The 25914-nt window shown below is 44.0% G+C and overlaps 1 protein-coding gene across 3 annotated transcripts in view; it reads right to left on the reverse strand.

The window, feature by feature from the left end:
• Positions 1–25914, reverse strand: part of Septin11 (septin 11) — a 98637-nt gene that overhangs the window by 20174 nt on the left and 52549 nt on the right. For all 3 annotated transcript variants that reach the window (XM_048364281.1, XM_048364280.1, XM_048364279.1), the window contains exons 3-4: positions 11201–11396; positions 2807–2993 (exon numbers count right to left, since the gene is read on the reverse strand). In XM_048364281.1, coding sequence (XP_048220238.1) covers positions 2807–2993; positions 11201–11396 — 383 coding nt within the window. The remainder of the gene's footprint in view (positions 1–2806; positions 2994–11200; positions 11397–25914) is intronic.

Here is a 25914-nt window from a genome sequence, read left to right on the forward strand (position 1 = left end):
AAAGCTAAGATCTGAATCAAGGTTCAAAGTCAGCCTGTGCAGAAAAGTCCATGACATTCTTATCTCCAATTAACCAGCAAAGATCAGGAAGTAAAGCTGTAGCTCAAGTGGTGAAGCACTAGCCTTCAGTGGAAAAACCTAAGAGAGAGCGCACAAATCTTGAGTTCAAGGGCCAGTACAAGGATGTATACACATGCGCGTGCGCGTGCACACACACACGCACACACACACATTCCTCATGCCATAATGAGATCCACTGTCAAAAACAAAACTCACGGGCTGGGGATAAGGCCTAGTGGCAAGAGTGCTTGCCTCCTATACATGAGGCCCTGGGTTCACTTCCCCAGCACCACATATACAGAAAATGGCCAGAAGCGGCGCTGTGGCTCAAGTGGTAGAGTCCTGCCTTGAGCAAAAAAAAGCCAGGGACAGTGCTCAGGCACTGAGTCCAAGCCCCAGGACTAGCCCCCCCAAAAAAAAAGTAATTTAAAATTCATGGGGCTGAGGATATAGCCTAGTGGCAAAAGTGCCTGCCTCAGATACACGAGGCCCTAGGTTCGATTCCCCAGCACCACATATACAGAAAACGGCCAGAAGCGGCGCTGTGGCTCAAGTGGCAGAGTGCTGGCCTTGAGCGGGAAGAAGCCAGGGACAGTGCTCAGGCCCTGAGTCCAAGGCCCAGGACTGGCCAAAAAAAACCAAAAAACTCACCAGGCACCAGTGGCTCATGCCGTAATCATAGCTACTCAGAAGGCTGACACCTGAGGCTCAGGGTTCAAAAGCAGCCCAGGCAGGAAAAGCCCATGAGACCCTTATCTCCAATTAAACAAATATATTAAAAAAAAAAAAAAAGCCAGAAATGGAGCTGTGGCTCAAGTACAAGAGGACTAGCATTGAGCACAAAAGATCAGAGTCAGTACCCAGGCCCTAAGACCAAGCCCCAGGCCCTGAATTCAAGCTCCAGGACCAGGACCAAAAGCAAAGCTCAGATTCTGAGCCTCAGAATATAAACTCCAAGGCAGGACAGGCTTTCCCACCTCCATCAGCCCTGTCCACAGGGCACAGTTAAAAAAAATTTTTTTGTAAATTTATTATTTTGTGTGTGTGGCAGTACCAGGCCTAATGCTCTCATTTGGCCTTTTTCCAGTTAAGGCTGGTGCTCTACCACTTGAGACACAGCTCTTCTACCAGCTTTTTGCTGGTTATTTGGAGGTAAGAGTTTTAGCAATTTTCTGCTCGGCTTCAAACATCAATCCTTAGATCTCAGGCTCCAGAGGAGCTAGAATTACAGGTATGAGCCAGTGCCCAGCTAAAATGTGCTTTAGGATTAACCCCCCCACCGTGCAGATCTGACACTAAGGCACTTAGTGATCCCTGGGGCAATGCTCTCTCCCTGGGCCAGGGCAAGGAACACGAGTATGCGGGGAAGGGTTTTCACAATTCAGTCTGCATTCCTGGCTTCTCCTCCAACCCCAAGAGACAAATCTGAAATCCCTGATAAACCAGTCAGGGCTGAATGCAGATGGAAAGTCCTTCCCTTCCAAGTCTTTTTCCACTGACTTCTGAGCCCCTAGGGTTTGTCTGCCTCTAGCCAGCTGCACAATAAAGAAAACACCACTGTCAAAGAGAATGAGTTTAGATCAGGACTTGAGGAACAAAGAAATGTCTCTATTGTGCTTGCTGGCTATTTCGTGCACATAGCTAGTGGTGAATTAACACCCACATGGAAAAACTATGTCATTTTTTTTTGTCCATGTGGTTCATATTTTCTTGGCCAAGTTGATCAGAATAGCTGGAGACATGAAGCTATTTTCGCTTTAAATTTTCTTTTGGGCAGGGACTTAAAATTCTTTCCTGAAATAATTATGTGTATTTAATTTGAATAAATAAGCCTACTGATAATAACACTTCAGATGCTACCCAGCTGTCTGAACCTACCATTCACTTCCTTGAAAGTTTAACATGCTTTGTGGCTGGGTTTGGGGGTTTATATCTGTTTTTCCTTTTCCTTTTCAAATTTCCGGTTACACAAAACCATTCTGTGAGATATTACCCTGGCTTGGTCAACATAGCGACTCAGGAGATGCTCTACCACGTGAGCCATGCCCTAGCTCTCTTGGCTCTATTTTTCAAATAAGTTCCTACACTATTTGTTCAGGCCAGCCTGTACCATAACCCTCCTCTGTATGTGTCCCATACAGCTAGGATGACAGGCATTAGCTCAGCTGATCCACTTTTTTACCCAGGCTGATCTTGAACCCTGATCTTCTGATCTTCGCCATCCTGAGTAACTAGGACTACAGGGATGAGCCACTGTCCCTGACTGAGTGTCAAATCTTTTCAAACTTAACGGTGCCTTCTTTCAACTGCTTTGAAAAAATGTTGGAAGCTACAACTGTGTTCAGCTCCTGGGTCAAACTGTTTACTTCTTGTGAATGCCTGGGTAACAGTTTTAATATCTAACAAGCTGGAATGTCCTCACATAGGCAAAAGCTAACAGTTGTATTCCATTCTCGAATTAAAGCCAAACTTTACAACAATTTTTAGAGGTAAAGGGAGAGGCTTTTTAAAAAAATAAAGATCAGATTCACTTTTCAATCTTCCATTTGGAACTAAGTAAGCCAGGTAATAAGTCTCATTTTTTGTGCTAGTTTCCTCTCATTTTGGTCTAACATCTGAAGAGGCTTTTAGGCACTTAGCATGACTGAACTGCGAGGTTCTGCAATCCAGAGGAAAACAAAATGCACCAGAAATGGAGAACAAAGGGGGTCTTTAAAATATAGCTGATCAGAGTGGCAGCTGATACCTTGCTGTCCAGCTTCTTCATGGTAACCAAATCCAGGGACTTCAGCGAGTGTCCAGTAGGAGCGATGAAGTAGAGGCAGGCATGTATCCTCGTGTCATGATAGTTGAAGAGAGAACGTTTGATCTTCAATTCCTCTTGCAAGTAGGCCTCAAACTGGGCATCAATATATTCCACTATTGGCTTATAGCTAGAAAGCACAAGAAGGTTGTAAAAATCGATTGTCAAATGAGCATGTTCTTAGTCTCAACTTCTTTAGCAATTGGGCATAAATAGTCCCCAACCAAGCCATTCTCCCCGCTAAGAACTGGAGAGACCAAGCTGCTTTTTTCGTTTGCTTCTTTTATTTTGTCATTGCCAAGGTTTGAACTCAAGAACTTGGCACTTTCTAGGACTGCTTGCTCAGTTGGTGCTCTACCCCTTAAGCTGTATGTCCAGCCAAGCTTTTTGCTGGTTAATTTTGGAGATAGAGTTTTGTGGACTTTTCTGCCTGAGCTGGCTTTAAACTGTGATTCTTCAGGTGTCAGCCTCTAGAGTAACTAGGATTATAGGAATGAGCTATAATCTAGCCATACCTGGCTAGAACCGAACTTTGGATTCCCAAGCCTCTGTCATTTGACCCTTGGATAACTCTCCAGCTCCATTCACGTCTCCCCTTTCCTAGCTCCACCACTTCAAGTGCATAAGCTGGGTGCACATGTCACACCCACATGCACATGCACACATACACACACACATACATACACACACACACACACACACACACACACACACGTATTACTCCATATATCAACCCTATTTTTCCAGGCCTCTGTTCATCCTGGCCCTCTAGCTTGGAATCTTTTTCTTACTTTCCTTCTCTTTAGTCCTCACCCTCTAAAACAGAGACTATAAGTATAAGTCTGCTGCCTCTTCTCTTCTCCCAGGGTAATCATGGAAGATACTGCTAAGAGACTATGGCATTCCTTACTTGTGGGCCAGAACTACGTCTCAAACTCCATCCCAGTAGAGTGATTCTGCTAGCCTCTACCAATTGATTGGCAAAATGAAACCAGTTTGTGGTATTATTGCCTCCTGGGAGTTTTTCCCTGGTCCTCCCTCCCAGAAGTGAAGGACTTGCTGGGCTTCTACGGCACTGTGTGCATTCCTTAACTTCATCTAGAAACTGAGAAGTCTGAACTCTTATAATCTTCGAGATTCTTTCCAACACAAAAATGTTACGCTTCAGGACTGGGAATATGGCCTAGTGGCAAGAGTGCTTGCCTCATATACATGAAGCCCTAGGTTCAATTCCTCAGTACCACATATATAGAAAAGGCCAGAAGTGGTGCTGTGTCTCAAGTTGGCAAAGTGCTAGCCTTGAGCAAAAGGAAGCCAGGGACAGTGCTCAGGCACTGAGTTTAAGCCCCAGGACTAGCCAAAAACAACAACAACAAAAAAAAGTCAGGCTTCAGTTGTAAACTTTATAACCCTCACTTTCCCTCACCAAATCATAGTTCAGCTCTGTTAAGGATATATGATTCTATTAACTGACCATAGACACAACCACTAATAGCACATTGGGAATACATTCAATAAATCACACATTCTCTAGGAAGTAAGTAGTATGTACAGTCTCTATGGGAAAACCATTAACCCCTTCAGGTCTCCAAAGGTAGTGCTCTGGGGATTAGCAGCAGAAACAAATCTATAGTATATAAAAAGGGTTAATTTTCCATTGCCTTTCTAACAATTCATTTATTTTTTAAAAAGTAAAACAGCTTTCAAAAGTAAATAACACATTTATGACTAAGGCAGTCAAGTGCTTCCTTCTGGTAGTTTACTTGGGTTTAATAGAAGCACACAGACTCTCTAAAGGTTTTTGGAGAAGGCTGACTAGGCCTCGGCAAATAAAATACTCTGGACCATGACAAGCAACATTTCAGCAAAACGACAAGTACTAGCTAACTTTCTTCTGTATCTTCCAATGTTAAAATGTAGGCATGTATTACATTAACAGTAGTCATAATTTTATTATTGTTAATATTATGGGGTAGTTATGTGGTGTGGCAGTAAAAAGAACATGACTCAGGCCAGACTGCCTAAGACCAAAAATCCAGCTTTAGTCACAGCTGTATGGTCTTGAGCAACTCTACTCTTTGTCAGTTCCACTTGCTTTCCTCAGGGACAAACCAGGGACAAAAGAGGTAGCTAATATATGCAAAAGACTTTCACATAAAAATATTTTACAATAATAATATCATACACAAAATTACACAATAAAAGGAAAGTGAGCTGTGTTGTTAATCCTTCTTCCTCCCCACCCCTGCCGAGAAGAAAAAGAAAGAAGTAGAATTTTACCCCCACCCAGTTCCATAGGGACTATTTGGCTACTGAGCTCACTCACACCCTGTCAGGAAGTGGACCAGGCCACTCCAAAAAGATCCACCCACGTCAGGGGGCTGGCCCAACAATTTCCTGACAGGGAGGCAGGTTCTAGGATTAGGGTTCTTTCCTTCCTCCATTCTTTTTTTTTTTTTTTTTTTTTTGGCCAGTCCTGGGCCTTGAACTCAGGGCCTGAGCACTGTCCCTGGCTTCCTTTTGCTCAAGGCTAGCACTCTCCCACTTGAGCCACAGCGCCACTTCTGGCCGTTTTCTGTATATGTGGTGCTGGGGAATCGAACCCAGGGCCTCATGTATACAAGGCAAGCACTCTTGCCACTAGGCCATATCCCCAGCCCCTCCTTCCTCCATTCTTAACCCAAGAGGATGAAAAGCAAAAGTTAGCTCACAGCACCTGTCCTTTCCTGCCTCCTCAGTTTCTCAGTCTGGGCTGTCCATGTGTCCTCTGCTCAGATCTTTTGGCTTCCTATAAATGTTCCTTCTTCCCTGTGGTTTTGATTTGCTCCTTCAAAACTCAGGAGAGACATAGTATCTTCCTTACTCAGCATATAGTAGGCTTCCTTTGCCCCTCCTGGAGACCCAGAGCCATTTTCTGTCTCCCTTCCTCCCACTCTCTGGGGGCTCTTGCAAAGCCTCCTGTTTCCCTTACCACCTCTCAACTAACAAGTCACAAAGCTCTACTTCAGCCCACGTCTTCCTCTGAGCTTCAGACCCAACTGTGCTTCTCAGATATTTCCAGTGGCTCAAGTTGTAATTATTACATTCAAAACCGAATCTTCCTCCTACTCTCAGACTCATGCATCCTTGTATTCCTCAACATGCTCAATGATTTCTACATCTTGTTATCTATACTCAAAAGAAGCTGAATCCCAACTATTTGTTTCCCTTTTCCCCATTTGTATAGAAAAATAGCTATTTTTATTGTGCAGCCAATTCAGACGTCTCTGGATTGTAGCCCTACCAAAACAAAGTGGGACAGATCAAATTAGTCTTTACATTTTCCCATAATTTCCTTTTGAGGGAGTAGTCCTTGTTACCAACTACCCACTTCATTCATACACCTACAGCCATAAAACTTGCAGTAAAATGACAGGTTTACCCTCACATTACTGAAAAAGTTGTTTCAGACTGTTTTCTTTTCCTCCACCTACTCACTGGTCATTCTTGTGAAAGGGGCCATGCTATTGTTAAGAGACTCACTCTCCATTTTGCAGATGACTAAATGGGTGAGCATATTTCTCCTCTTATCTTGCAAGCCAGAAATAATTATCTTTACTTCTGAACTACCTCTGCCCAAAAGTGTGGCAAAACTGAGATTTAAAAGATTTTTCAAATAGCTAGGTGTCAGGGGCTTAACCTATAGCTACTCAGGAGGCTGAGATCTGAGGATCATGGTTTCAAGCCAGTCTGGGTAGGAAATGTCCTTGAGACTCTGATCACTAAATAACTACCAAAAGCCCCATTTGGAGCAGTGGCTCAAGCGGTACAGTGGTAGCCTTGAGCATACAAACTTAGGGACAACAAGCACCAGACCCTGTGTTCAAGCACCAGGACCAGCACTACCTCCCCCGTCTCCCCTCCCCCCCCCCAACAAAAGAAAAAGTTCAAACAGTCCATATCATTACTTATTTTTTAACTGTGATTTGTTAAGCCTGAGGATTCTTCGACTGTTGATTATCTATGTATTGCAGAGCTCATTCTCCTGATATTCTGTGATACACCACTGGCTTCCCACTCCCACCTTGAAAGGCGGATGTGCAGCTAGACCATCAAACAGGGCCCTTCTCCTCCAGACCCTTTTCCTTTGTATGGTCATCCAAATCAAGTAAACTCTTGAACAACCAAGAGTTAAACATAACAGGAAACCCTACCAGATCTCCCTTCCAATCTCCTTCTAGCTAGCCTGGCTAGAGGCAGATAAGAATGCAGGAATGCTCATATGCCCCAAACCTACATAAGCAAACCAGGACATTCTTAATGTCTTGCATCTATGGCAGAGAAGTTTGTTTAATCCTCAAAGTAGGTAAAACAAAAATAATCATGGGTTAGGGTAACAGTTATAGGCTGATGCAAAAATGAATATGCCACTTCAAAATTTTTGGTGGAATAACTAAACAAGTCATTTGGGTTTACAGTCAACAGCAATAACAGTTCCTTCTGAGATACAGGGTAACAGACTTGCAAATGCCATTCTAAAAGGTTATGCAATCAGCTATCAAGAAATTTCAGAGGAAAAGAAATACTTGGTATCTAGGTTAGGTTAATATCACACTTCCTCTCTTCTGAATCTCCTTGGAAACTATTATTTGACCTAAATGAGTCAGATGTTTCTTAAAGAGGACTCTAGCTACAATTGTAAGGCTCTGCATTGTACTAGCCCAGCTATTCTATGCTTAGTACTGAGGAGTAAAAACCCACCAGCCTCAGGGAAAGTCCCTGGTTAGGGGACAGGCAATGACTCTGAGCTGGAAAAGCCCATGGAATTTAAAATTCCTGCAGCTAGGTCTGCATGCAGGATAGTTCTCATTCCTGTGGGAATCCTGAAAAAGCTTTGTCAGGGAGCATACAATCATTGCATTCCTTAGCCCCTGGGAGATATCTTTCTTGATCTAAGAACTGGAAAACAGGTCCTGATCTGAGTATGCTCTGTGATCCAGCAAACAACAGCCTTCCCTGGCCCTCTCCCCAGCTTCCACAGTGTATCTGTGTCCTTTTCTTGTCACTGGGGTTTTCTCTCCCTTTACTTCACGTGGCAGTTCAAGAGCCTTCAGGCTGTAACATCTTCATCATCCCTTGGCATTGAGGTTAAAATAAGTACATGGGTACAGAATCAGAGCTTAGCTGTCCCTGCCCCAATATAATGTACAGAAGATAGTTCATTTGGGCCAGATGCAAAATCAAATCTTACTACATATAATAATTGTTCTGGTTATCATAGGGCAACGTCAACTAAAGAGCATTTAGAGTGCTCTATAGATTAAAACAGAGCTTGGAACTCAGCTAAAGAATAAATTATTTCTCTGATATTACTGTGGGGCTTATATTTATATCAAAGACAAAGTTCATCTAGATATTATCACACACACACACACACACACACACACACACACCATTTGGAGGTAAAAACCATGAAATCAATGAGGGTTCTGAGCCATAAGCATATCATAATTAATATATACATACTGGTCCCTCTAAAGGATAAGACATTCCCATAATTCTGTCAGTGCCTCAAACCGTCTCTAGTAGCCTCATTCCATAATAACATTTGGCCCTGGGGCAATTTTAACTTTCTTTGGAGAATGAATGTATTATTTTAAATAGTCAGGGTGTATGAAGTACAGATTGAAGAACAGGACTGGTAATTTAAGAAAGAATGTGGGCTGGGGATATGGCCTAGTGGCAAGAGAGCTTGCCTCGTATATATGAGGCCCTGGGTTCAATTCCCCAGCACCACATAGACAGAAAACGGCCAGAAGTGGCGCTGTGGCTCAAGTGGCAGAGTGCTAGCCTTGAGCAAAAGGAAGCCAGGGACAGTGCTCAGGCCCTGAGTTCAAGGCCCAGGACTGGCCAAAAAAAAAAAAAAGAAAGAAAGAAAGAAAGAAAGAATGTGAGCAAAATCTTGGGATTAGCATATGGGTTGTATACTGTCAAGTTTTAAGGATTAATAGCTCCCCATAGATAAAAAGCCAGCTCACAGTGGCAACCCAAGCTTATTTGACTTTACAAATGTAGCATGTGTTGCATGAAAATTAAAACTCACTATAGTATTTAAAAACTGTATCTTTCAGTTAATGTGATGAACTAATGAATGAATGTACAAGGAACCACTGGTAGCTAAAAGTCTATCTACACACAAACTACTAGACCAAAAGGCTTTAAAAATACCTTATTTCTTAAGTAAGTTAACCATGCCCTTTCCTCACACAGAGACATGACTTTAATGTATAAGTTACCTAATTAGCTAAACAAATCCTCTCTGCTTAAAGCTAGAGTCCTGAACCCATCAAATGACCTGAATTCATTAGGTTTGACTAAAACTCCAGCCATTATTGTTAGAATCAATATGATGATACTATATCCTTGCCATCTTTTCTTTTTGGGGGTGGGTGTTTAGGTAATAGGACTGGGGCTTGAGCTCAGGACCTCATGCTCTCAGTTCTTGCTCAAGGATCTACCACTTGAGCCATGCGTCCAACTCAACATTTTCTGACTGATTAACTGGAGATTACCTCCAATTAATTAAGGTCTCAGCCTCCTGAGAAGCTACGTTTACAGGAGTAAGCCACCAGCACTCAGCCTTAGTGTTTCCCAGCTTTGAGCAGCCAAGAGGAAGACCTAGACTTTTACAGAAGGATTCCTAAGTGCCTCATGCCACACCAGCACTATCAATATTAAAGTTATGTGCCAACTGGAAAGTCACTAAGATTTTTCCAACAGTTCATCCATTAAGAATGTGTTTTTAGGGTTTATTCTCACTTTGTTGCCAAAAGCAAATATCAAAATACAGGCTAACCCCTTTTAAGAACTATATCCTTCTGCATGGTATTATCTTTCACAGTACCCTTCCTTAGGCATCCATATAAGTCCAGCATTACATGAAGTATCATACTGGACTACATCTAAGAGAACACCTAATGCAATTCCCCCAGTACATCCTTAAGGACATGTAGCCATAGATAGATTTCTAAGGTCCATGGCTTGTCACTAACAAACTCAGACTGCAAACTCCTAAATCCTAAGCTATGGCTTCTTAAAACAAAAGCATTCAAAGCATACTGACTCTTGGTTCCCATTCAAATCAGTAAAAATTTGGTGAGTAAGTCACATATCTCATTCTGTTCTAGAGAGAGGCTGGGGAAACACGACAGATACTTTTCCCAAATTTCTTCTACTTTTTAATGCCTTCTTATTCTGCACAGCTAAATATAACTGAAAACCCATGTCTTCCAGACTCTCTTGCAGCTAGTTTTCTGTATGTGGATGTGGCTTCATCTCTGCCAAGCAGATGTAACCAACCATACATGACTTGGAAATGAGAGCAACACAGGCAGAAGCTTCACGCAAGAAGTGACAGAAAGGGGCTGAGAATATGGCCTAGTGGCAAGAGTGCTTGCCTCATATACATGAAGCCCTGGGTGCCATTCCTCAGCACCACATATATAGAAAATGGCCAGAAGTGGCACTGTGGCTCAAGTGGCAGAGTGCTAGCCTTGAGCAAAAACAAAGCCAGGGACAGTGCTCAGGTCCTGAGTTCAAGAGCCAGGAATGGCCAAAAAAAAAAAAGAATTGACAGAAAGGACAATTAAGGCAGGTCATGTAGAGGTTCCGGTAGGGCCCTCCTTAGTTGATATTGAGATTCATCGATATTGAGAAATTGAAAGAGGATAATAGCAGGTCTTTCTGCTAACATTTTTTACAGGGTAAATACGTATTTCTCTAAGTTGCCTTTCCTAGTGAGAAAATCCTAAAACCTGGCTCCAAGACCTACCTGGAAAAAATGACATATGCTAACTTAATCCTTCTTATAAAAACTCAGGAGACTGGGTACTGGTGGCTCACACTTGTAATCCTAGATATGCAGGAAGCTGAGATCTGAGGATCATGGTTTGAAGCCAGCCTGGGCACAAAAGTCTGAGACTCATATCATATCTCCAATTACCTACCAAAAAGACAGAAGTAGAGCTGTGGCTCAAGCGGTAGTGCTAGCCTCTAGTTAAAAGATCAGGGACAGTGTTCAGTCCCTGAATTCAAGCCCTAGGGCAGGCACAAAACAACAACAACAAACTCAGAAAGGTCTTTATACCAGCAAGAATCTATTTTGTTGTCTGATTCTGACCTCAAGGAAGAATATTGTTAGAAAATTTCTCTGAGGATGATGTCATATCTTTCACATAATAAGAGGACCGAGATCCACAACTAAAGAACACCCAGAGCACTTAACTCCTTTGAATTGACCTAGGATGGATCCTTCTCGCTCCTCATCCATTTGTATCCCCAGAAAATGCCAACATATACCTGTCATCTTTATTTATCTGGTCTCCAAACCCCACGGTGTCAACAATGGTTAGCTTCAGCCGTACGTTGCTTTCCTGAAGCTCATAACTTCTGGCTTTTAACCGGACACCTGGCTCATTGTGAGTAGCTGGGTCACTTTCAAATTTGGTGTTGAATAAAGTGTCCATTAAGGTGGATTTGCCGATGCCTGTCTCACCTATAGAAACACAAAGGAAAAATCAGATCACAGGTCAATGCCGGTCAGATGCCAGTCCAACTTATCAGGTTTTTTTTTCATTAGTCACATTTGTAAAGTTCTTCTTTAAGTCATTAACACCAGAAATCCCACTATGAAAAGACAGTCAGTTCTTTCTATGGATGCTCTATGATACACTTTCCTAGAAATGCCTCAATGAATTTCAAAAACTATTCAGCAGAAGAGCTTGAGCTCACAGGTCTAGAGGTTATTTACCTTGGAATAAAAAAAATAGTAATTGTGTTTTGCTTGTGATTAGTTTGCATATTACAAGGACAAAATGTGTATCTTGTTTGCTCCTAAAGGTTGGTACATAAAACTATAAAAATGGGGGGCACCTATATGTTTTGTTTTTTTCCAGTCCTAGTCCTTGAACTCAGGGCCTGAGCACTGTCCCTGGCTTCTTTTTGCTCTAGCACTCTGCCACTTGAGCCACAGCGCCACTTCTGGCCTTTTCTATATATGTGATGCTGAGGAATCGAACCTAGGGCTTCATGTATACGAGGCAAGCACTCTTACCACTAGGCCATATTCCCAGCCCCTATTGCTGAATTCTTATTATCTCATTGTTAGGTTTTTTAAAGTAGGTAGCCGGTAAAGGAGACCACCACACGGTATTCAGGCAGGAGAGAAAGTTCATTACTGAACTGCTGGCCTGTGGCCGAGATGATCCATGGCCGGAGAGAAGGGAGAGAAAAAGAGACCCCCACCCAGCCCTGCCTTATATCTAGGGCAGGGGTAAGGGGTGTGGCCAGGTGGATTAGGATGTGACCTCAGGGAAAGGGGAGGTAACTGCCTCCAGGTCTGCAGGTTACCCAGGTAACTGGGTGGAGACTTAATGAAGTGGGGGCATCTGCATGTAGCCCTCAGGGAGAGGACCTTACATTTATGCCATGTGTTCTCTATCAATGTGTATGTGTGTTCATGTATGTATGTCTGTGTAAACCTCATTTGTTAGTGAAGTCTCAGAAAAGGGAACTGAAGAAACAGTGTAGGAAGAAGATGGTACGGGTATGTCTTAAATTCATACAAAACAAAGATTGTTAAATTGGTGTACAATTGTTGGCTGTGACTTAAACACTGATGTAAAACCAGTATGCCATTCTTTATATGTCCATCTAGCTACATATCTGTGTTAAAACTCATCACATCTACTGAGTTTTGTCATTGCAGAATTCTGAAAAGTATTTTGGTCAATTCTTGACAAGGTACAGGTAAGCTCTAGTCCCCTTGGTCTCCTTGTTGTTTTAATTGGAAATAAAAAAAGGGCTTTTGTGGCAAAGACACCTTGGATTGCAGTTCAGAGCCAGCTCGGGCAGGAAAAAAATATCCCTCTAAAACTCCATCTCCCAACTGACCAGCAAAGAGCCAGGCTGGAAGCATGGCTCAAGAGACTTTTCTCTAACCAGCCAAATGCTGGAAGTGAAGCTGTGGCTGAAGTGGTAGAGTACTAGCCTCGAGCAGAAGTGCTCAGGGACAGTGCCCAGGCCCTGAGTTCAAACCCCCTGAATGCCAATGGGGGCAAGCCATCCCAGCAACAAGCCCTAGACCCCTGGGACTCAGCCTGTTCAGGGAACAAGGATCATGGAGTGGAGTAAGAGGAAAATGATCACATCCTAAATGGAGTCACTTTATCTCGTCCTTTCAAAATTAATCATAGCCGGGGGATCAAAAGATAGTAGCTTGTCCATCTAATGTCCATACCTGAGTATAAGAACTATCCAAGTCATCCAATTTTTAACTGTGTGCCCTAAACTCTTTCTTTTGCCTTAATATATATATATATATATATATATATATATATATATATTTTTTTTTTTTTTTTTTTTTTTTTTTTTTTTTTTTGTCCAGCCCCTGCCTCATGAGACTTCTTCCAGGCTTCATTCAAGGACTGGCATCTACCACCAAGGGACCCTGCTGCTCACCTTCTCCAGGAGGGACCACATTTCTGCCTTTTACCCTAATGCTGACGGCCCTTGCCAGCAGGAAGCAGCCAGAGAGAGTCTTCGTCCTTTTTCATAACTATTAAAAGGCTGGAATGTTAGGTCCTCTCCCTGAGGGCTCCATGTAGATGCCCCCACCTCATTAAGTCTCCACCCAGTTACCTGGGTAACCTGCAGACCTGGAGGCAGTTACCTTCCCTTTCCCTGAGGTCACATCCTAATCCACCTGGCCACACTCCTTGCCCCTGCCCTAAATAAAGCAGGGCTGGGTGGGGGTAACCCCCTTCTCTCCCTTCTCTCTTTTCTCTCCCTTCTCTCCCTGCTCTCTCTTCTATCTCTCTCCCCCTTCTCTCCGGCCATGGATCATCTCGACCACAGGCCAGCAGTTCGGTAATAAACTTTCTCTCTTGCCTGAATACCGCGTGGTGTTTTCCTTTACTGGCTACCTACTTTAAAAACCTAACACTCATGATATTAAAAAGCCAGGTACAGAAGCTCACACATATAATCCTAGTTATCTGGAGAGTGAGGATTGGGGTATCATAGTTAGAAGCCAGGCCAGCTCAAACACAGTTCATGAGATTTTATCTCAACCAACATCTGGGAGCACTGGTGCACGTTTTTCAGCCCAAGCCATGGGGAAGCAGAATGGCCGGGTAAATGGCATTATCTGCCATTCCAGTAGCAAAAGGAGCACAAATGGCAGTCCAGACTGGCCTAGGCACAGTGAGACCCTCGCTTGAAAACAAGATACCTGCCAAATGCCAGTGGCTCAGGCCTATAATCCCAGCTACTCGGGAAAGGCTGAGATCGGAAGACTGTACTTTTAAATCAGCCAAAAACTTAACACTAAAGAGCCAGAACAGGAGCTGTGAGTTCAAGCTCCACCAACAGTGAAAAGAAACAAAACAGAAAGTAACTTAAGTGGTATAACACCTGCTTAGCAAGTACAAAAAAGCTCAAAGGTTAAGCTACAAATAACAACAACAACAATAATAATAATAATGTGTGTGTGTGTGTGTGTGTGTGTGCTTCAAAACCACTCTCTTGATCTCTTGACAGTAGTAATTCCTAATGGTACTGAGTGCTTTCTGGAACTTCTAATACATTCCCTGCTACTACTCCCCCCATGACATAAGTACTATATAGTTCCTCCTACCTGGCAGACAGAGAAGTAGGGTCAGATAAGGGTTAAATACCTTGCCTAAAGCCATATTAAAAAGTGGTAGAGCCACTCTGGCCACTCACTGGCTGTGGGACGGTACAACACCTCCACATTTTCTTCATTTTTATTTCCCTATTCAACTAGAATCAAGATGGCAAATGTGTTAGTTTCCTCAGATTCATGGTAACATTTATGACAAAATTAGAATGAGGTTAAATAAGTTCAAACAATGCTCTTATTAATATATTAATTCTAGTGTTGATTAGGCTCCTCTTATGTGCAAAGCAGAGTGGCAGGCACCTGATACTACACCAATTAGAAGGTGAGTGATCCAAAAGAGAAATCAATTATTTGTTTTATATGTACAAGAAAAAAAGGGGGGAATGTAATATGGAGGTCAGATCTGGCCAGCACCATCATTGGCTGCTGAGGGGTGTCAGATTGACTCCATCTCAGATTAGTTAAAGAGAACAGAAGCTGACGCCATCTTCACTAAGATCTCCCCCACCCTATCCAGGGAAGTTCCCCTTCACTGTGATAAGATTGTGTAAACTGCTTGACCACCTGAGTAGTGGAACGTTCAAGGTTAAACCCGTGCCCTCCCATGAGTAGGCATATCGCCTTCATCACCTGAGCCCCGCCAAATCCATGCACCAAGTCTAACTAAAATGATAGGTTGGTTCAAACAGTTGCTATGCGGCAGACTGTAACTCCATTGGCCACCTGCGTGTGACCTGGCATGCTCTGTTAAGTGTTGTAGCCTCATTGACCACCTGTGTGTGGCAGGCTTAACCATGTGATGTTTGTCTTTATAGCCGGACCCCAAATGAGGCCAGGGGCACATGGTCCCAGTTCCTGAGTCTGGGCTGCGGCCCTGGCCGGCCAGCCTGCTTTTTACGGTGGCGGTTCCAGCTCCCAAGTCTGGGCCGTGACCCTGGCTGGTCAGTATACTTCTTACTTCCCCAATAAATCCATCTTTTTACTTGAAAAAAAAAAAAAAAGAAGATGAGGGAGGCGAGGTGCTGGTGGCCCATGCCTATAATCCTAGCTACTCAAGATGCTGAGCTTGGAGGATCATGGGTTGAAGCCAAGTCTGTGAGACTCAATTTTCCGGCTAACTACCAAAAGGCTGGAAGTGGAGGTGAGGTTCAAGTGGGAGAATGATAGCTTTGAGCAAAACAAAACAAAACAAAACAAAAAAAAATTTTTTTTAAGCTAAAGGACAGCTTCCAGGCCCAGAGCTCAATCCCAAGTATGGGCGCACACACCACACACACCTACACACCACATACACACACAATGAGACCCAAATGGGGAGCTATAGTGAACATAAGCTCAACTTTCAAAATAGTCCTAATTCTTCTGTTGAGTCAAAGATAGTGGGCAATGAGCCAAGTTTTACTGTTGGTGATGGTGGTTGAGTACATGATGGTGGAGAAAGGGAAGTAAAAATCAAGAAACATTAGCCCTAAAGACACCTTTTATTTTGTAATTTGAAAAAAAAAATCTGTTAAGATTTCCAGCTCATGTCAGGCATGTGGTTTAACCTCTAGCTGCGTGGGAGGCAGAAATAAAGGATTATGGTTCAAAGCCAGTCCAGCCCCACCCCCCACTCAAAAAAAACAAAAAACTTCAGACTCCACCTAAGTCAATGACTGGACCCACTGGTGCACATCTGTCATCCAACTGACATGAAGAAGCCTAAATAGGACCACAGTATAAAGCATCCAGGGCTATCTCAAAATACAACCAACACAAAAAGGGCTAGCAGAGTAGCTTAAGTGATAGTGTACTTTGCCTAGCAAATTCAAGGTCCTGAGTTTATCCCTCAGTACCATAAAAAGAAACAAACAAAAAATTCAGCTCAATTTAAATATGTCAACATGTAGCAGCCTCTTCAACAAACTGTACTCCTGATAATGTTCCTGGAAGCAAAGGCCTGCTGTAACCAATTTTAGGAGGGTAGTGTAAGGTCCTCTCCCTGAGGCTCCTTGTAGATGCCCCGACCTCATTAAGTCTCCACCCAGTTACCTGGGTAACCTGCAGACCTGGAGGCAGTTACCTTCCCTTTCCCTGAGGTCACATCCTAATCCACCTGGCCACACCCCTTGCCCCTACCCTAGATATAAGGGTGGGGGTCCCTCTCTCTCCAGCAGTTCGGTAATAAACTTTCTTTCCTGCCTGGATACCTCATGGTGGTCTCCTTTAACGGCTACCTACTTTAAAAAACCTAACATATATGGTGCCAAAACCCGGGATAGGGCTTAAGAGTTAGGACAGGTGGAATTCCCTTCTATTTTCCTCCTTTTTCTGGGAGTATCCCCAGTCCTGACGGCCCTTTTTCCGCGAACCGAACTGCTGTGAGGCGCCACGTGGGACTTTTCATCAATACCATTGCTGGCCTCTGCATCCACGTCTATACCACTCCTCTACTCCGGTGAGTGAAACTGCTACGCAGATTTTCTGTTGCTTTTTCTGGACGTGGTACTGTGCCAGAGAACTTCTCAGGCCCAGGGCCTGGTCACCTCCAAAGCGGGGACACTTGTTTCCGTTCTTGCCAAACTTATTTCCCTCTGGTACTAATGGGGTGCTGCAAGTCACGCCCCAAGCAGGAAACCCCTTTGGAATGCCTTCTGCAATCGCTGGACGTCTTGTCCCTTAAGGACTGCATTGACCGAAAACGGCTAACTCATTATTGCACTGAGGTCTGGCCGCAGTACCGACTTGACAATCGCTCCCAATGGCCTAGAGATGGGGCTCTAGATTATATCGTTCTCAGAGATTTAGACAGTTTTTGTCGCCGCAATGGTAAATGGTCAGAGGTCGTCCATGTTCAGGCATTTTTTGCTCTCAGGAATAACCCGGCTCTCTGTCAAACATGTCTGACTTTCCCCATTCTGCTGGCATGTGGACACACAGTTTCTGAGAGCTCTGAGGCCCCTCTGGAACCTGATGTGTCTGACCCCCTTTTTGACTCCACCCCTCTTCCTCCTGAGTCTTCAGCACCTTCACCTTCTTCCCCTTCCTCTCCCCCCCCCTCACCTCCTCTCCCCTCCCCTCCTGCGGCTCGCACCCGATCTCATGACACTCCAGCCCCACCAAACTCCTTGTGTCCTTTGCAGGAGGTGGCGGGGCCTGAAGGGATAGTAAGTGCATGCTCCATTTTCAATGTTTGATATGGCTCAGATTGAGAAGAAGCTGGGATCATATTCCCAAGACCCTAATGGTTATGTCAAACAGTTTAAGTACCTTGCTCAGGCCTATGACCTTACCTGGCATGATATATATTTAATAATATCCTCCACTCTTAGCCCGGAGGAAAAGGAAAGGGTGTGGACTGCCGCCCAGGCACATGCGGACGAGGCCCACCGCGTAGATAATGACTTCCCAGTGGGAGCAACAGCCGTGCCCAGGGAGGAGCCCAATTGGGATTATCAAAGTAATGCCCCTGGGAGGAAAAATAGGAATAGGATGGTAACTTGCTTAGTGGCTGGCCTCCCAAAAGCGGCTCATCGCCCAGTTAACTATGACAAATTAAGACACATTACCCAAAGAGGGGATGAGAATCCGGCCGAATTTCTTGACCGCCTTACTGAAGCTCTCCAGCGTTATACTAAGCTGGACCCAGATTCAGCAGAGGCTAAGGTAATCCTCAATATTTATTTCATAGACCAGTCTGCTCCTGATATTAGGAAAAAGCTAAAAAAGGCTGAGGACGGTCCTCAAACCCCCCCCAACGAGATCTGGTGAGCATGGCATTTAAGGTTTTCAATAATCGAGAGGAGCAGGAGATCGCCGATAAGACTGCTCGCGAGAGGGAGAACTATCAGTTCCTGGCTGCTGCCATCCAGCCTCCTCCGAGAAGAAGCACCCAACGTAAGCCATCCGGAACATGCTACAAGTGTGGGCAAGAAGGCCACTGGGCAAAAATCTGCCCTTCACCATGACCACCGCCTGGACCCTGCCCAAGATGTGGACAACTGGGGCGCACTGGGCAGACGACTGTCCCTCCTCTCCTCGCCTCCACGAGGTAGGCCAGTTCCTCCCCGGCCCCAACCATGCAGGCAGGAGGAGCCCGACCCAACAGAGATTCTCTGCTTAGCAACACAATGACCGTGCCTGGGGCCACTGGCTCCCAAGAATATCACAATGGAGGAGCCCACGGTGTGCTTTTAAGTAGCCGGTAAGTTAGTATCCTTCCTCTAGGATACAGGAGCCAGTTTTTGGTGTTATCTCAATATGCAGGGAAGACTTTTCCCTCCCAGATCTCAGTGGTGGGTGTTGACGGCCTACCTTCTTGTCCCCCATCTACAGGACCAGTACTGTGCAAAATAGACAACTTTCCCTTTTCACACTCCTTCCTAATCTTACCCCGCTGCCCTACCCCCCTCCTAGGGCGAGACTTGCTCTCCAAATTCCAAGACTCCCTCTCATTCCATATTCCTATTCTACTTTTATCTCTAGATGAACCCCCACCTGTAACCTCCCAGTTAGGCCCTTTCCCCCTCCCTCCAGATCTTGTCAACCCTCTAATCTGGGATACTTCTACACCCACTATGGCTAGACACCATACTCCTGTTCTCATTAAGCTTAAAAACACTATCCATTTCCCCAGCACATCTCAATACCCCATTTCCCTCAGACATAGGCAAGGTTTAAAGCCTATCATTCTCCGCCTTCTTAAACAAGGACTTCTCAGACCTCTTAACTCCCCCTTCAACACCCCTATTCTGCCAGTAATTAAGCCTGATAGAACCTATCGCCGAGTCCAGGACCTGGGCATCATTAATGCTGCAGTCCTTCCTATTCATCCTGTTGTGCCTAACCCATATACACTCCTTTCACAGATACCTCCTGGTATCACCCACTTCTCAGTGCTGGACCTGAAGGATGCATTTTTTACAATTCCATTGTATCCTGACTGTCAGGACTTCTTTGCCTTCACCTGGATGGACCCAGATACCTCCAGGGCACAACAGCTAACCTGGACAGTCCTTCCTCAGGGGTTCCGGGACAGCCCCCATTTTTTTGGACAAGCTCTAGCAAAGGACCTTCTCTCTCCAGGTATCCCCTACTGTCATTCTTCAGTATGTGGATGATCTCTTGCTTTGCAGCCCTTCACTCGAGTTGGCGCGCCAACACACGGCTGACCTTCTTAACTTCCTGTTGGCCAAAGGATATAGAGTCTCTCCTTTTAAAGCCCAGATAACAAAGCCAGAAGTAACGTACCTGGGTCTCTCCATAACTCCTACAGAGAGAAGAAATACTCTTGATAGAAAAGCTTATATTGAGTCTCTCTCTGTCCCGCAGACCAAGGAGGACATTCTGTCCTTCTTGGGACTTGCGGGCTTTCTTCGCATTTGGATACCTGGATTTGCTACCTTGGCTAAACTGCTTTATGAAGCAGCCAAGGGCTCCCTAAAAGAGCCACCAGACCCCACAAAGCCCATTGACACCCCATTTAAGGTACTGAAACAAGCGCTTCTACAGGCTCCAGCACTGGCTCTACCCAATCTTAAAGAACCCTTTTTACTTTATGTCACTGAGAAGTGGGGAATTGGCCTTGGGGTGCTTGGGCAAATGTCAGGCCCCTCTTTTAGACCTGTGGCCTACCTCTCAAAACAACTAGACCCAACGGTAAAAGGCTGGCCAGCCTGCCTTCGGGCTCTGGCAGCAGCAGCCACCCTGGCACAGGAGAGCACAAAGCTCACTTTTGGCCAGCTCACTACCATTCGCTCTCCCCACAAGCTAAAGGACCTTTTATCTCGTAAAGCCCTGTCTTCCCTCTCCCCTTCCCGCCTACAGCTGCTTCATGTTACCTTTATTGAGAACCCTGACTTCTCACTGGAAAGCTGCTCCCCTCTTAATCCAGCCACTTTGCTTCCATCCAATTCTAACCCTCTTGTCCACTCCTGTACAGAAACCTTGGATGATGTCACACCCCATTTTACAGGTATCTCGGAAACCCCCCTTCCTGACCCAGAAGATACCTGGTACATTGATGGCAGCTCCACACTCACCCCTTCAGCCAGCCGAGTTGTGGGTTATGCCATTGTTAGTGACTGCACCATTATTGAAAGCAGCCCTCTGCCCCCTGGCACTACCTCACAAAAGGCAGAGCTTATAGCTTTAACCAGGGCCTTAACTCTAGCCAAGGGCCGGAGGATTAACATTTATACAGACTCAAAATATGCCTATCATATTCTCCATTCACATGCAGCCATCTGGAAGGAGCGTGGTTTCCTGTCTACTAAAGGGACCCCCATTACTAATGCTTCCCTTATTCTTAAGCTCCTAGAAGCGGCTTCCCTTCCCCAACAGGTAGCTGTCATTCACTGCCAGGGACACCAGACAGGACCTGATGCCACTGCAGTGGGTAACTCAAAAGCAGACCAGGAGGCAAAGAAAGCAGCCCAGAGACAACTTCTAGCACCCTTACTTCCAGTATTGCTTCCAGTTCAACCTTATACCCCACAGGAGCTGGAGGAACTCACTCATCAGGGAGCCTCACAGGAGGCACAGGGATGGCTCAGTACAACCATGAGGGCTTGTTATACTGCAATGTGTGTGTATATGTCTCACACACACACACACACACACACACACTGCAATCGTGGACCCATCCAACCAGAATGTCTCTATCTGAATGAGATATACAGGGAGCTGGGAAAATGACCTAGTGGCACGAGTACTTGCCTTATATACATGAAGCCCTGGGTTCTATTCCCCAGCACCACATATATAGAAAATGGCCAGAAGTGGCGCTGTGGCTCAAGTGGCAGAGTGCTAGCCTTGAGCAAAAAGAAGCCAGGGACAGTGCTCAGGCCCTGAGTTCAAGGCTCAGGACTGGCGAAAAAATAAATAAGATGTTGAATGAGTACAGCCTGCACACAATGCCATGGCATGAAAAGAGGAAGATGCTCAGTGAGAAGGAAATTAACAGGACCAATAAGGCAGCAGAGTTGTAGGTACACACAAGCCATGCTGTATATACACCATTCCTTGGGAATATAGAACAGAGTACGTCAATGCAATAGAGTGGAGTATTAGAAATTCATTTGTTAAGAGAATACTTGAATATTTACTATGTGACAAGCATAAGTGTAAGAATAACATAGTGCAAAAACAAGGAAGGCCACTGGTACCAGTACAGGGGCTTGCACTCAGGGCCGGCACTCTACTACTTGACCCACAGCTCCACTTCCAGCTCATTGGTAGTTAATTGGGGATAAGCATCTGACAGACTTTCCTTCCTGGGCTGGCTTGGAAACATGATCTTCAGATCTCAGCCTTTTAATAGTAGCTTGGATTACAAGAATGAGCCACTGGCAGCAAGCTTATTTAAACTTTTATAACATCCTGAAAACCATTTGGTATAAACCAACTGAACAACTCATGGGGGGAGATGGAAAGGGGGAGAGGGAATGAGGGAGGAGGTAACAAATAGTACAAGAAATGTGCCCATGGCCTAACGTATGAAACTGTAAAAAAAATTTAAAAATTTTAAAAAAGAATGCTTCAAATAAAAAAATTAAATAAAAAGAAAGAATTTTGAGATCTGGCATGTGAAAATTTCTAGAGCAGCTTTAGAGTCTGAGAAGTTGGATAGAAAGCAAAGGAATTTAAAGGTGTTTTATCATGGATTATAAGTTGAATATATTTTCATGGTCTTTTAAGAGCTAAAAATAAAGACTGGGTTTCTGTTGTCAAAAAAACAAAACAAAAACATCCTGAATATCATTCTAGATAGCTCTGGGGTCTAGTTGAGTAGCAGGCGAGATGTATTTTTTCTTCCTTACTTTTCTGCATGTCTATACAACATCCACACAAAAAAAAAACCCATCCACAAAAATTCTATAACCAATCTTTACTCCCTAATGTAATGAAACTGACCCAGCTTTACAACCATGATTCCTGTCTGAACTTTGAGCCATTTTGTTACTATGTGATGGATTAGACAAAATTGAAGTGGGGTCCCCACCTTTAGGAGCCTTAGAATGTGGGAGGCCAGCTAGGTGCCAGTGGCTCACACCTGTCATCCTAGCTACTCAGGAAGCTGAGATCTGAGGGTCACAATTCAAAGCCAGATGGACAGGAAAGTCTGTGAGACTATTATCTTCAATTAACCACCAAAAAGCTAGAAGTGAAGTTGTGGCTCAAGTGGTAAAGCACCAGCCTTGACTGAAAAAGCTAAGGGAGCATACTCTATTTCTGAGATCAAGTGAGAAAGGGGGTAGGGGGGAGAGGGAGAGGGGAATATAGTAGACCCCTCAGTACTGAAAGTACTTGAGTTTGTTTGCCTGAGCTGCAACGTTCTGCAGTGCAGCCAACTTCTTTTCAAGATTTACCTACTTTCAAAGATATTGACAAAGGAACAGCAGCAGAGCTCCCTTGCATTCTTTCCATGCTGTCAAAAGATCTGTCAGTAGAAAGTGACCTACTTAACTCTCATCTGTCTCCCTCAGCACAGCAATAAAAACTTCAATTTACAAGACAAGAATTCTAGGTTACCTGGACAAGCCTGAAATTTCCATCTCTTCTACTAGACTCAGAATTACTAAAGCATATGTAAATCTGGAACACCATGCTTTTTTTCAAAGGCCTACTAATTTTAATGATTACTTGCAGTAAGGTGAGAATTATGAACAATTAGCATGCAGACCCTACTTATAGCACAGGGTTAATCAGTGGGTTGAAGGAACCACTGGTGCTCTAAATTTCAAAGTGTTTTGCTTTCCTTTTCTCTGTTCTTTGCTTGTAAGAGCTGTAATTAGACATAGTACTGCTAGCGCCAGTGTGATTCACCAAAAGCATTTCAGTGGGAAATGACTGTCTGAGAATAAAAGCAACTATAGAACGAAATGAAATGTTTTCAGTGCATTAGCTTTTGAGACTTCTCACTGAACTTGGGAAGAAAGGTCTTGTCTATACTTTTGAGGATCTACAAGAGCAACAAAGCAAGCTGGCATTGGTGATTCATGATGGTATTCCTAGCTACTCAGGAGGGTGAGATCTGAAGACTGATGTTTGAAGACAGCCAGAGCAGGAAGATTCCATGAGACTCTAATCTCCAATTAACAGCAAAAAAACTGAAAGAGGAGGTGTGGCTCATACACCAAAAAAAGAGCAACAAAGTTCCTTTCTGAGTAATAACTGAGAGCCTATAGGTACAGGTTCAAGGTCAAACCAAACAACCAGACCAACATGACTAACACCAACCTGGCAGTATTTTCAACCTCCCTAGCAGGGTACCAGACACAGAAGGCATGTATTAAAAAGCTAGTTGGAAATAAAAATGATAGTGGTTATCATTTATACTGAGATTTGCCTCTTGGTTAGACTTTTCAGTCTGTTGTTGATTCTATTGTCAGTTCATGTGCTTAAACACACAGTTGTTAGAGTAATTACAGTCTATCGTGAAGCGCTATCTGTGGTTTCTGTTTTTGCTCCTCCTGCCAATACTGGTGATCAGGACGCCCACATCACAGGAGAAAGCAGTCCCACTTCCTCCATTCTACTGGGGCTGGTTCCTTCCAGACTCTAAAGTGGATATGGAAAATCCCAGCAGGATTGTCTGACTAACCAGAAAGCACTGCCGGTTGAGCAAATTGCTCACCTCTGTCAGCCACGCCTGGCTACCAAGAAAAGTGGTCATCTGTGTGTGGTGGTCTTCCTGCGGCCTCTAGCATCTAGATCTTATTCTTAGATAGAGGAGGTAAACAGAGAGGAGAGCTATAAGCTGTGTTGTTACTGTTCCTCACACATCTTTGGGGAAATGTGCTGTGGCCTCTCACGGGCCCGCAGGAGGGGCTTGAATAGTACATGACACAGGATTGCACCCATTGCTGGCACTCCAATGTCCTTACACCTTGACCTCAACCCTCTCTCTGACAATCCAGGAGAGTTTTTTCAGGTGTGCTTTGTCTGGAGCAACTATTGCTGTTTTACATTACAGATACTATAAATCTCTCAACTTTTAGTTTGCATTTGACACATAACAAGTACCCAACAAATACTAACATCTATTGCCTCGTGAACTAATTACTATAGACAAGCCTGACTCCCCGCTTGGAGTATCCTTATTGCTGGGGTCAGTTTCACTTTATTCATTTTGTTCTGTAAGCTACTTCTAGCCTAGAAAAAAGAAGAGAGGAGTAAATGTTTAAGATATAATTATGAACTTTTTTGTTTACATTGGCATTACAGTGTAGGTAAAAACAACCCTAACCTGGTCTATATTTTATTTCTCTCCTCGCATTGCCTCAAAGCAATCAAGCTTGAACTGTGTGTGTGTATTATTCCAAATGTTTTTGCACTGCGAAAGAAAAAATAAAATAACACTCTGTAAAAGAAGCTAAATACTACCTTTACTCTAATTTTGATTCCTTGGAGAAATACAGCCTGCTAACATAAAAGGCTGTGTTTAAACTGAAGTGTTGTTTGGGGGGTGATTAAATGTGTTGCAAGATGGAGAGCGAGGGAGCTGTTAACCCCATGGTGTTCTGTTATTCGATTTATCATCAAGATTCTCTTCCTGGAGAAGCAAAATCCATTCACCCACTCTTTATTACATTTATTCCCAGGACTACAGAGATGGGTTCTAATAGCAGACATTTAATTTGGTACCTCTGAAACTAGCCTAAATTCACACTAGGATCCCTTTATGCCCTGGTTTATGTCCTCTGCTTTTTACCTACAAGCTTTTGCCACTAAATAAAATTATGATTCCACAGCTTTTTGATAAAAAGATTTTTCTTTGTCTGACTATAACTTTTTTGGGGGGAGGGGTACTGGAGCTTGAACTCAGAATCTGAATACTGTCCCTTAGCTTTTTCCCCTCGAGGCTGCTCACTTGGCCATAGTGCTATTTCATTAGAGGTAAGACTCTCGGACTGGCTTGGGCTGGGAGTGTGGTGCAGCGATAGAGTGCTTGCCTAGCATGCGTGAAGCCCTGGGTTCGATTCCTCTGCACCACATAAACAGAAAAGGCTGGAGTGGTGCTATGGCTCAAGTGGTAGAGTGCTAGCCTTGAGCAAAAAGAAGCTCAGGGACTTGCTCAGACCCTGAGTTCAAGCCCCAGGATTGCAACAACAAAAAAAGAATCTTGGACTTTTCTGTCCAGGCTGGCTTTGAATTGTGATCCTCAAAACTTCCTAAATTTCCTAAGTAGCTAGCATTACAGGCATGAGCCAACAGTGCCCATAACTCACTCAATACACTTACATATTCAGAACATAAAAAATGTAGAAAAATAAATGAAAATAAAATGGATGAGGTTAATCAGACTTAATTTTAGTTTATCCACGTGTGAATTACCAAGGTGAAAAAGAGAAGAATGTTACCACCACATCACACATGAGTGCACTGTGCA

Source organism: Perognathus longimembris, chromosome 16 (genome assembly GCF_023159225.1).
Source record: "Perognathus longimembris pacificus isolate PPM17 chromosome 16, ASM2315922v1, whole genome shotgun sequence".
Lineage (NCBI taxonomy): Eukaryota > Metazoa > Chordata > Mammalia > Rodentia > Heteromyidae > Perognathus > Perognathus longimembris.